A 12,871-nucleotide genomic window follows, 5' to 3' on the forward strand; every position below is an offset into this window, starting at 1 on the left:
AAATTATTCCTGACTTGAAAATGCTTCTCAGGAATTCCTAAGATGTCCTAAGAATTCCTAAGATTTCCTCACAATCTGATTTCAGGAAATCCTAGGAGTAACAATCCTGGGATTTGATTTCAGGACATCCTAGGATCTCCCAGGACTTCTTTGTTAAACATTTCAAATCCAAATCTTGCCAGGACATTTCATTGTAAAGCCAGGAGTTAATCATTTTTATGATAATCCCATTTCCTAAGACTTTTGACTTAATGTTGGGACTTTTGTAAAAAAGACAAATTAAACTTTACAAACTTGTACATGTTAATAAATGTTAAAACAGAATGACAGGAAATTTTATTACTTTTAAAGTTTTAATGTATAATATCAAGAAAATCATAAAATGAATAATTTTCAATCATAACATATTATACTTGATACATAGAAAGACACTGACCCTAGAACTATTTTTTAAATTAAATACTTTCTGAAATATTGATGCTGTCAGGGAAGAGTTATACATGTAATATGTTTTAAAGAAAAAATTGTTTACAGACAAACAATATTTCACCATTTTCAAATCACACATTTCTGAGTTGATTTTTATCCATTAGAATTAAATTTTACACTTAATCTTTAGATTGCTTCGTTCATGGGAAACTGAGTGCAAGCATAGCTTTTTTTTTTTTCGAAAGCACTGATCATACAAACTTGGCCATCTTGCAATACAACATCAAGTATTAATACAACTTTTTCTTTCTATGTAGAAGTAATATTTTCCAGAATGTTTCACTGAAAATAAAGTGTTCCTCTTAACTTAAAGTTGGTTTTCAAATGGCTTTGAATTCAGAAGACCATTCATGCAGAAGGATGTAGTGGTAAATTTTCTTCATCTGTCAATTTAATTTTTCACTTCACATTTCATTTCGACAAAATAAAACATATTTTCCTCAGAGCACGTTATAAGAAATGGCTCTCCTATACCGTCATCACCTGCATACAGGTTATATATCTCTCAGGTGGTTACCAAACTATCAGCTTCAATGTCACATGCCTGGCTAGAAGTATCTTTTTTTTGTATCTTCTTCTTTATCAGTGTCATTTGGTTCATCAAACTGTCTTTGACTTTACTATCTTTAACATCTTCATCCAAATCTGTATGATTTCACTGTATATTCACCCATAACTGCCAGAGATACTATATAAAAGAAAAGTAAATATTGAGTCATTGAAAGAAGAGTACACTACACAAATTTAAATACTACATAAACAGCATACTCAAGAAGCATGACTTGGTCTGTGACATCATACTTTTGTCACTTTCTGACTTAAAAAGCTTAATATTTCAAATTTTGTTGGGTTAGAATCGTATTGTATTGAGTTTGAGAATATAATTCCTCATGTTTTTGATATTGAGTATTGTTTTTATTTAACGAGGAAAATCTAAAATACGCAGTAAATCTAATAGAGTTTCCTGAAAATTTTATCCACATAAACAGAGATCAAAAAAAACTTTTCAAAGGTTTTGACCAAATTCGAGGCGTAACATAACTATTAAATACGATAAAAATGCGTTTTCTCTATAGGTTTTATCGCCAGATATACTAATTTTCATTCATCACTTAGCAATAAGATACTTACAGACATCGTGACAGGCTTGTAGATGCGAAGAAAAGTCGTTGTTTACAGCACAATGTGACAACTTCACAATCCGCCATATTTGTGTTTGGACGGTTTCCATGCAAATTGTTCTTGCCCTAAATGTATCATCGTGGTTCTTCGAAAATATTTTCTTCTGTAACACTTTCTGTTAGTAGCATTGGTTGATCAAGGATATTTATATTTTATTTTTCTAATATGCGGGTCGTTTGTCACTGATAATAACTTACGTGTTTTTTTTAACAAGATTCTCGGGAAAATGTCGGGATATTTCTTAAAGGTGTACAAAATACCCCTACACCGTGTATGCAGCATTCTCTCGCGCGAACTTCCGAGAGGTGGTACAAAAAGACTGATCTTCGATCAATTAGTACCCGGTGTATAAAATATATTTTACTGTCAACTCAGCTTTGAATATTAATTTGTCAGAAAATATTCGCTAAAATATATTTTCATTTTGTAAAATAAACAAAACGTAAATTCACATTAATCACAAATTATTTTCAAGAATAAACAAACCGCATTTTCTTGGTGTGGCACGAAATAACTTTACACCGTCCTTTATCATCCTCTCGCGAGACTTCATCGAGAAGCGCAAAATAGGAGTTCAAGGAGCGGCAATGTTTAGAGAGACTGGTGAAATGTAATGAAATGCACAACTTACGCCCAAGATTGACTCTAATTCTTCACATAAACCATGTTCTCTTTCCCAAAAATCTTGGTTTCGCTAGGAGTGCAGTAAAGGGAATGTTGGAAGAAGTGTAGATATCATGGCCACAGGCCAGTGGGGTAAGTGGCGAGTGGTTCCTTGTTATATGTATTTAAACACACAAATATTGTTTAATAATTTAGTGCATGTGATGTGTTGTATAATATTTCAATATTGAAACAGAAGAAACGATTTGAATATGTGTAAAAGGTTTTTGGGCATACTGTGATTCAGTCTAGTCCATGAAGATCAAACGTACATACATACACAGTGAAATATTTCCAGGTTTTACATGTTAAAATTTAGTAAGCAGAAGACTTATAAACAAATATTTATTATCAGTTACTGTTAAATTTGCATTGAATGTTTTGACATGGTGTAAATTTTGGAATTATACTCTTAAATAAAGCCTTCATTGCATTGTTATCTTCTAGCTAGAACCTTGAAGCCTGGCAAGGATTATGAGACTGGAAACTCCCATTGAGACTACCAAATGAAGAGAAAGTTTCAGGTATCTTGTAATTTTTTTTAAAATTTTCTTTTGTAAACTTGAAAGAATAGACGGATTTCACATTCCTAAGAGTTATCTCCGGTTGTCGGCGTAACACTCATTTTTCCCACTTTGTCCTTTGTAAGTTACCTGGAAATATTTTTATTTTCAGACATTTATATCTAACAATATCGGTCTGTAACTGTATTGCCAGAATATGGGGCAACTTTAAAAACGTAATGAAAAAATTCATACATACTATTTTTCCGAGATACTGACCCATAAAGTTGGTAAGGTAATAGAGGGGAAACAGTGTCTTACGCCGGTTGACCCTGGATTGACCCCGCAAAGTAGTGCTGTATATTACCGGTTGTATCCCGATTTTTTTCTTCACAATACGTGTCGCGGTAGTTCTTTGTGAATACCGGTTCGGGTTCGATATGCTATAAATTGTTATAAATAGAGTTATTTGCCCTTTACAAGGTAAAATATGGCGGCAAGCGACGTGAAATAGAAACGAGAGGGAAACAGACAACTGTTACATGAAACCTCTTCATGTTAAAGCCGAATGCATATTACAACTTGATTCGTCAAGTTGTGCCATAAAAAACTTAGCTTGCCACTTGCGCCGACACAACGCGACCAGGCAGTTGCAATATCAACTCGAGAATACATGTAATTTGAGTTTGTGTTTTCATTTGACATTGATGAAAAGCAAAATTTATTAAAAAAAATTATATTGTGATATATTGCAATACAAAATATAATATTGCAATATATCGCGATACAATTTTTCAGTCGCGATACCCAGCTCTACCGCAAAGGGGAATAACTTTTGTAAATGTGAAAGTCGTCTATGAAAGTTTATGGTACATTTCAATCTCTGTAACTTGTATTAAGTTGGGAAAACTGACGCAGATGTCGTAGAACTCATAAGATAATATTTGCAAAATTTACGACAGAAAAATGAAAAAATCAGCAAGAAATATCAATGACAGCCATCATTAAAATTAATTTCAGCTAGATTACAAAAGAACAAATATATACACGTCTTATAAAAAATTTTATTGATAACTTTGCAGACTGTTTAACTCGGACTAAGGGAAAAGAAGCAAATTACAACAAGGAGAATATTGCCGAGAAAGGTAAGCTGTTCAAATAATGTTAATGTATGATTTTAATGTTCTGTTCACACGGAGAGTTTAATTCACAGTATTTTAATGCCAAGTAAATTGACTTCATACGACAGCTGTGGTAAAGCGGTTAACTATTGCGAATTAAAATTTTATTTTCTACTAAAAGGCTATTCAGTAAGATTATTATGACATCATTTGTAAATCACGTCATGTATGCAATTGATTAACATACCTTATTCCTTATGCAAGTGTGAATAAAATAAATCTTTTGAGAAAAATGGTTCATCTTACTTGGGTAAACACATATTTTTATGGACTGGTAGAATCTGAAAGCTTGGTACATGTAGCATCTTTGGCTACTAAATTTTACAAGTTTGATTTTCATCCCTTAGAAATAATTACATATTTAGACTAAACAATGGAATACATTAAGTAACATTTTATTTTAGCAAAGACAAGTGAAAAGTCGAGTGAAGAAAAAGCAAACAAGGCTTCACGATCTGCAACTAGGCCACTGGCGATGAAGAAGAAAAATGTACAGCTAAAGAAGATACATCAGTGATCAACTAAAGCTGGGCGACTTATATTGGATTGACGAGGTGCAGGGGGGATATTAATTTGGGTCTGTTTATCTTTCTGTTTGTCAATCTGTCTGTCTGTAACACTTCGTTCTCTTAACATTTCCAAAAAGCCATCAGATATTGCAATGACATTTTATATTATAACTCATTTTGACGATCCCACTGCAGAACATGATTAATCATCAATACAAATTTAATATTGTTTATAAATTAAATATTACCCTTATATATTTTGAAGTGAAATGGTCAGAGGTCAAGGCCTCTTTCGGGGGCACATATTGTTTTTGCCTGTCTGTTTATCTGTCTATTGCCAATTTACCTTTTGCCATAACTTTTGAATCATGAGAGATATAGATACTTCATATTGGGTATGCTTACTCCACTTTCAAATGAGACCAAGACCAATGACCTTGACTGTCATCGTTATGCTAAAATATAGCCTTATTGAATCTTTTACTTTTGAACCATAAGAGGTAGAGATTTTATATTGAGTATCTATACTCCACTAATTAAGTTCTTTCAAATTACATCAAGGTTAATGACCTTGTGACTTTGACCTATATGTTTTTGGTTTTTTTTCAAACTTTGTTGCCACCAGGTGCATACTGTTTTTGTTTTTTTAATGGGGGGGGAGTGTTATGAATTAGTTTTGTTTGGTATCTGAATCTTTTATTGTACAGAATTCTTCAGAAGTGACGAACCCTCACCCCTACTCTCTACACTAGGTTGTTGATTTAAATATTTTTATGTTCCCCAAACGAAGTTGGGGAACATATTGTTTTTACTCTGTTTCTTATTATTATTATTATTTTTCTTCTTCTTCCTGGGTACTTTTTTGTCCGGGAATGATCTCGTAAACTATACATCCGACTAAGGTGAAATGTTTTTAGGGTCAGTAGACATGTTATGTAGATTTGCGGAACGAAGGTCATTTTGCGCGCACGTGCTTGCAAGAGCGTGCACGTGCAACATGTGAAATGACCGATTTAATTGATATTGGCGTAACTTTTAAAATTTTTGATGAAATGCTTTGAAACTTATAATATAAGGATATATTAGAGGCATAGACAATATGACATGGTCAAAATAGCAAGATCTCACGCGCATGCACGTGCGCTTCTGATTGGCTGAAACTATAGTCTCAATATCTTTCTTGTTTTTTGACGAAATCTTTTGAAATTTTGAAAATAGCCATGCATTAGTATATCCTACAACATGATATATAGCAATTATCATGAAAACACGTGCATGCACGTGCGCTGCAATCTGATTGGCTTAAACTTTAAATAGCTATAACTCCCTTGATTTTTGATTTGGAACATAGATAGATATATGGACTACTACAAGAAAATATGGTCACTATGCACATGCACACACGTGCATTTTCGTGCGCTGCAATCTGATTGGCTGAAACTTTAACAGCTATAACTCCCTTCGTTTTCAACACGGGGTGAGATTTAGAATAGATAGATGTAACGGACATCTACAAGAAGATATGGTTACCATGCTCATGTATGCACGTGAGTGCATGTGAAATGAGCAAAATCAAAATAACACTTGAATGAGCGTATCTTTTCAATACTTTTGGATTAAATACTATAATATTTAGCATATTTAAATATATAGATTGTGTAGACAAGATGATATGGTCATTACGCACATGCATTCACAAGCGCACGCGTGCAATGCTAAAATTTGAATAAACTTGGTACACTTCTGGGTAAACGTTGTTAAAGTTTCAAATGCATCGAGTTTGTCTTATTTAATGAAGCTTACAGGGAATATATTACAATAAGCACTAGTTTTTATTGTTATTAATATTTGTCATTGTACATGTATATCATAAATATTCTATGAGAGCTGCTTCAGAATATATCAACATAGTTTGAAAATAAGACAATCTGTTTCCCCCCTTGTGTGTAAATCATGATGTTGAATCATAACTGCACTATAATATTACAGCAGTAAAATTGTAAAGAATTTGTTGTATCAGATACCATCAGCATTTTTTAAAAATTATTTTATGTATTATTTTTTCTGTGGGGCCATGAACTTTTATAATGCATACATTCATTAAATTTTTTTCAGAGATCTTATAATTCTGCTTTGTTGCTATGTATGATTTTTTTTTAAAAAAAAAGATGTCCTAGGAAGCTAGGATATCCTAGGAAATCCTAGGAATTCCTGATTTCCTAGGACATTTTAAGTGTTGGGATTTTCCTGGGATATCCTGGGAAGTCTTGGTGTTTTGATTCCTGGGATTTTTCTAGAACCCCTGAATTGGGACTGTCCAAGGAAATCCCAGGAATTCCTGTTCCAAAAACATCTCAGGAAATCTTAGGAATAATCCTAGGATTTTTTCAAGATATCCGAGGAATAAATCTTAAGATTGTCTTAGGATTTCTTAGGACATCTCAGGAATATTCTGCAAGGGCAAACATTTAGAACTCTTGCCAATTAATTTCTCAATTTGCAATCTTACTAAAAAAATCAACTAAATTCATGCAGATTTTTAAAAAATTTTTAACACATTTCATACTTTGAACATGGGAAAAAAATATACCAAAACTGATATAGTTCTAACTTGCTGACATAACTGACTTCATGGCTAAAAAGACTGAATAAATCATGTGATCATGTTTGTATCGACATATACATGTATTTAGGGCATGCTCCTCCAACTCACACTTCGCAATATAGTGGTCAAAGCTGTATTTAGTCTACTATCAATTGATGCTCTCAGTTCCAGACCCCCCACCCTTTACCACGAGTCCTAAGGAATTGGACCAGAACAATAATCATGCAACCATCTTCAAAAGTCAATTATCTGTGCATCAGGTCATGTTAGTTACTATTTAGGACATATACAGATTGCACACTTTTTGCAATGAATACCATAGATTATTATAAAAATGCATGCCTTCCTTCTCCTAGGTTCAGCACCATGCAGACTAAATTCATTTATTCTTTAGTCATTCTATAGTTTGTTGAAGTACTTCTTTTTTTTAAGAAATAGGAAATGGCTATAAAAAAATATGAACACTGAATCATATGAAACTTCCTGTTTACTCAAGAGTCTAAAAAAACGAAATAGATGCACTTATAAATGCATTAAATTTCTATTTCAAGTGCATTATATACTGCATGGCCCGATTATAAATCTTCAGACTATATTAGCATTGCTTTCTTAAATAGCAAGTTATATATTCTTCTGCATAAATTTAGTACATCAATGGGCCATCGGACGGCATTGGTTAAAATTATTTTAATGTTTGTTGTACTCCAACCCCTATTTTTTCAAAATGGTTATTTTTTAAATTCTAATTTCTAAATTATTTATTTTATATTTTTAGGGAAACATTGTTTTATTTTAATTTGGACTAAATCAATTGAGTAACTTATTGAAGTAATTTATTCAGATAGAAATGAGTGTTTTTTTTTTTTTTTTATTTACAATTCATATAATAATTTATTAATACAATTTTTACACATCAAACAGGTGTAAAATAAATATATAGCAATATAACTTTCCCTTAATGACAAGGATATATATTGATGTTGTCATTGTGACACACAAAACATGTTTTTAAAATGAACTGTGAAGTGTATTTACAATGTATACACCCCCAAAAAGGCAATATTTATCATGGTCAGCTTAAATTTTAAAGCTGCCAGTAATAATAGTAATACCGAATTAACTTTTGGGAAAAAAAACTCTGCATGTCCTACTGGTTTTTTCCCCATTTTCCTCACAGTCCTGGTTCTAATGTATAACACGGCATCAATGAAAAATTTGTATCTTCAGCTTCAAGACAGTAACAAGCAAATACACTGTGAGTGAGAACTCTCAGGTTCAAAGAGAGTAAGCTGCAGAACTGTAGCCTTTCGAAAAAAATTTAATCACAGACCGGAGCTACAGTGCCACCCATTGAAAAAAAAATGAATCACTGTTTCTCGATTTATTTATTTTTCTATGGTTTTAAAACTGTCATCTCAAAATCATGAAAATGTTACTAACTGTGTGTTCCTAACACATTTTTCACTGTTTCCACAACAAAACATTCCTTTTAATTGATGTTAATAGCCCTCCTGGCCCTGAAAATTGAGATCATCTAACATTTTGTGTATTAATACTGCAATTTTAGTTTGCAAGATAATTCAGTCTAATGCTATTCATGCAGATGACGACTACAAGAGAACTTGATGGCAAGGGATTTTTTTTTAAATTGTAGCTTTTTTCCATTGAGTTAAGAATTTAGAAGAATTAATCAGCAGAACCAAGCGCAACTTTTTTCAATGGGTGGCACTGTAGCTCTCTGGTCTGTCAATATATTTTTTTCGGAAAGCTGCGTTCTACATCTAAAAGAGAGTTTAATGCCTAAAGTATTCTGAAGCTAGGTATGTGTCTGATGCATGGTCAACTCACCCTATACTAACTTCCATGAGAGTGTCTATGAAAAGTAATATATCCCAGATTTGAAACATTTAAAAGGGCAAAGATGTTTAAGAATTCAGAAAATAAAATTATTTTGAATCAGAAATAAGGGAAATAACTCCATTGACATCAGCAGGGAAGGGAGTGTAAAAAAGATTGTCATCTCTTTATCATGACTTTGCATTTAATGACGATATGACAACAACTTTTTTTTCAACCTGAATACTAACTACTGTTATATACCATATATATCCAGTAGGATACTCCGTATGCACAGTCACTAGTGATTTCCAGATGACATAACATGTAAACAACTGTCTCTCACCTGCAGCCTCCCCTTCTTCACCTGTACGTCCCCCTCCGCTAACTGCGTTCTTCTTGACATTTCAGTAAGAGTAGTCCCAAAACATCACTGTAATTTCCTTCTCGGACAAGCTACAACCATTAACCAGGAAGTAGGGCGAGAAGTTTATCGCGAACTGTTACTCGGTTTCCTGAAAAACTTTCCTTGACACAGTAGCTAAGAATAGTTCCTTTTTAACGCCACCTACTTACTATATGCTGTCAGTTTATTCTAACGCTGCACAGTTGACAAAATATAAATGCACTTCAAGTTTTAAACTTTCTCGGAGTTTTCCAACTCCTGTGTCAAACAGGTTGTTCTTTAAATAATTCGTAAAAGAGGAAATGATTGTCTGAGCATACATCTGCTGCAAAATTGATTTTCTTTAAATATGTGGTTTAATATTTTCCTTCCGTTTATACTTCATTTTTCGTGATTATTCGATTAACATGACATAAACATAATTTCATTTTAGTGTATGACCTATCAAATAGTTATTTTGTGTCTTATTAGCGCATGCGCTATCTCGCGTACCGAGCAACACAAGTTTCAACGACACCTAATCATAATTTTCCACTATGTACCGCAAAGAGAAGCCTTTAATTTTGAAAAGCAGCGCATCTTCGCTTACGAACAACCTTTCTGTGTTGGTTGCTTTGGAGAAAGGAGTCCTGAACTATGCCGTCGTCCATAAAGCTGTTGTCAACATTATATCGGCATCAACTGATGGATCCACAGTCAATAGCAGAAACATCGTCTGCAAAGAACCTTCGGCGGCCCAGCAGAGCACACCAATGATTATACAAGTATATATTTCATTGTGTCAAAGTAATAATTACTATCTATGTATTCAATGAAGATTTCAGATATAAAGAAACTTTAATTCGAATTTCCTCGATGCATTGATTGGTCCATGTACAGGTCCAGTACAATCACTAGATTTAGTTACGTAGGTAGAATTACCTACGTAGCTATATTTCCCTACCTCAGGTAGCTTTATTTAGCTATTTCAAGGTAAGTTTTCAAACGTTTTCTTTTTATGAAAAAGAGACAAAAGGTCGCAATGAAATGACTATTGATATTTATAATAGGGAGGCTTTAAAAAACAATTCAAAGCAGAGATAGTTTATACATTGCTGCATTTGGACAATTTAGAGCAAAACATGTAATTCCATTGTTTGGTTATCTGACCATACGGTGAGGTGCAGTGAGGCATGACTGAGTATGATTACTTCACATTGTGCTGAATAATTACCGACCTATGATCGTGTTAACCGGAACTGGACTTCTTTGTCATTTCATTCAAGGAGTAACTGTTCTAACTGTCATACAAAGCCCCAAAACTTTCAGAACTTTGATTGCAACTGCACAAAAAAAGACATTTTTTCCAAGAGGGATTTTTTCATGAGTTGTTTTCAGATGAGTTCAGAGTTGAAAATAATCACTGCATCAAAATGATATTGTCTGCACACCCTGAGAAAAATGCTTTTTGATAGAAATAAATCAATTTGGTAGCTAAATAAAGCTACCTCAGGTATGTAAATTAAGCTATGTAGGTTAATCAAGCTATGTAGCTAAATCTAGTGATTGTACCAGACCTGATGTATACATTATCTACAATAAAAATGCAATATAACGTACAGGACTGTAAAATTAACCCTACTAAATATCAGGGACTTATTTTATACTTGCCAACTTAGGGAATATACCTCCTTCAAGTCCCTGAAAAAACTAGGAACTATTAAAAAAGACTATTGCCTACTGACATCTAATAGAGCTAAACTGAGTAATCTTTTCATTCAACAAAGGAATATAAAAAAACAGTTGTCGGCAGAAGTCTTGGGATACAGTCAATCTGTTCGACCAGAGTGCAAACTGTTGCCAGCAGCCTGCAGCCTTGGGCAACAGCTTGCACGCTAATTCAACACATCGACTTATTTCCAACTACCCCAGTCAACAACTGTATATTACTACAGAGATTTTCTGTGACTATCAGACAAATTCAGTTGACATTGAACATATGGAAGAGCATCTTTATGAGACGGGGGATAATTTGTTCACAGCTTTCTTTAATATCTTCCTTCTATCTTGCTACAGTGGTATCCTATTAACTTGCCAGATTTTCTTTTTTGAAACACATTTGTATTTTTTTTTTTTTTTGAAATTTCTCAAGAAGAGGAACATATGCTAACAAAATAAATATCAAAGAAAAATAGTGTGATATTTCAGGGAGTCTAGAAATAGAATATTTTTGCATCTGCCTGGAAAACATGCTTGTTGACATTCATAAGGAACTATGTTAAATAATGTTGTTTTAAATTATGTTTTTAGGCCAAATGGATATGTCTTCCTACAAGGACAGTTTTTATTTTAACTTCATTAAAAGGAATACAGGTAAATGTCTCCATTCATACTGTATAGCAAGTTTTCTTGAATGAAGGGTGTAAAATTTTACGTTTTGCCTGCTCAAAGGTATGCCAATAATTTTGGCGTATTTTATTTTAGCGGACACAGAATTTCAGCTGTTTGCAGATGAATGCTTAGAAGACTCAAGAGTACTTACTATTTTAGCGATTAAAATAATAGTGGGCTACCATCAAATCAACAAAATAAGCTAAAATTAGCAACGCGCTAAAATAACATGCTATACAGTATTATATGTAGCAGTAATAGTATAAACAACAATCATGAAAAGTTAAATGTATACATGTATTGTAACAAAGTCTTTCCCTTTTCCTTGCAGGGATTTTCCACCCCAATTTGGGAATGGGGCCCAGGCCCTTACTATTTGGAATTTTACAACATTTTACAACTTTTGGGGAAATTTTATAGCAAGATGTATTTCAATAAATTAACACTTAATGACTTATGATAGGTAACATTGATTTTTTACTTCGTTATTCAGAACTTTACTTCAGAAAATAGATCTACCTGTATTATGATAAAGTTTAGCCAAGTCTCCAAAAATTATGTTCATTTCATTAAGAGTTCAAACCTAACCAGGTTTGTTTTACATATTTTTTTCAAAACTTAAACACAGGCTGCTCAGTTTTGGGAACATTTGAGTGATTTTGCAATTGGGAATGGGGCCCATATTCGGCCCTACAAGGGGTAGTGGAAGATCCCTGCCTTGTTCATCCTTAGAGTCTGTATTTATTCAGTAGAATTGCCTATACTGCCTAATAAGTGTTTTATTATCAAGAGTTTATAAATATGAATGTAGACTAAAAGTTTAGTAAACATGTACATGTATATGGAATTTTAGCATGCGTTGTAAGTATCCTGGTTCTAATTAGTGTTTTTTTTTTCTTTTTGTACAGATGTTTGAATCAGATGGGTCTGCAATGATATACTGGCATGCTCTAGGTGATATCAACAGCACAGACATATTAGGTAATACATGTATAATCATGATTTTTACCATACACCACAAAGTAGCCATCTTAACATATTTTATGATTTGTAAAATAGGTAATGATTGATTTTATAAATTAAATCAGTCAATTAAATGCTACATGTCTCATGATTTTACAAAGGAA

At 33.1% G+C, this 12,871-nt stretch overlaps 1 protein-coding gene and 2 long non-coding RNA genes across 3 annotated transcripts; 2 read left to right on the forward strand and 1 right to left on the reverse strand.

Moving 5' to 3' along the window:
• Positions 1-1,036: 1,036 nt before the first annotated feature.
• LOC134256942 (uncharacterized) lies at positions 1,037-3,170 on the reverse strand. The gene is made up of 3 exons (XR_009989825.1): positions 3,117-3,170; positions 1,621-2,987; positions 1,037-1,177 (listed from the first exon to the last, which is right to left on the reverse strand). It is a non-coding gene; the product is annotated as an uncharacterized LOC134256942 (long non-coding RNA).
• Positions 1,066-5,287, forward strand: LOC134256941 (uncharacterized). The gene is made up of 5 exons (XR_009989824.1): positions 1,066-1,192; positions 1,635-2,427; positions 2,782-2,858; positions 3,920-3,982; positions 4,423-5,287. It is a non-coding gene; the product is annotated as an uncharacterized LOC134256941 (long non-coding RNA).
• Positions 5,288-9,822: 4,535 nt separating this feature from the next.
• On the forward strand, positions 9,823-12,734 carry LOC134256943 (WD repeat-containing protein 54-like; the record flags this gene model as incomplete). The annotated part of the gene is made up of 3 exons (XM_062739610.1): positions 9,823-10,138; positions 11,664-11,726; positions 12,653-12,734. Coding segments are annotated over exons 1-3 (373 nt in total), but the record flags the coding sequence as incomplete, so codon positions are not given.
• Positions 12,735-12,871: the final 137 nt, after the last annotated feature.

This window comes from Saccostrea cucullata, unplaced genomic scaffold (assembly GCF_032062105.1).
Source record: "Saccostrea cucullata isolate Sc308-1 unplaced genomic scaffold, CSIRO_AGI_Scuc_v1 ctg16066, whole genome shotgun sequence".
Taxonomy (NCBI): Eukaryota; Metazoa; Mollusca; class Bivalvia; order Ostreida; family Ostreidae; genus Saccostrea; species Saccostrea cuccullata.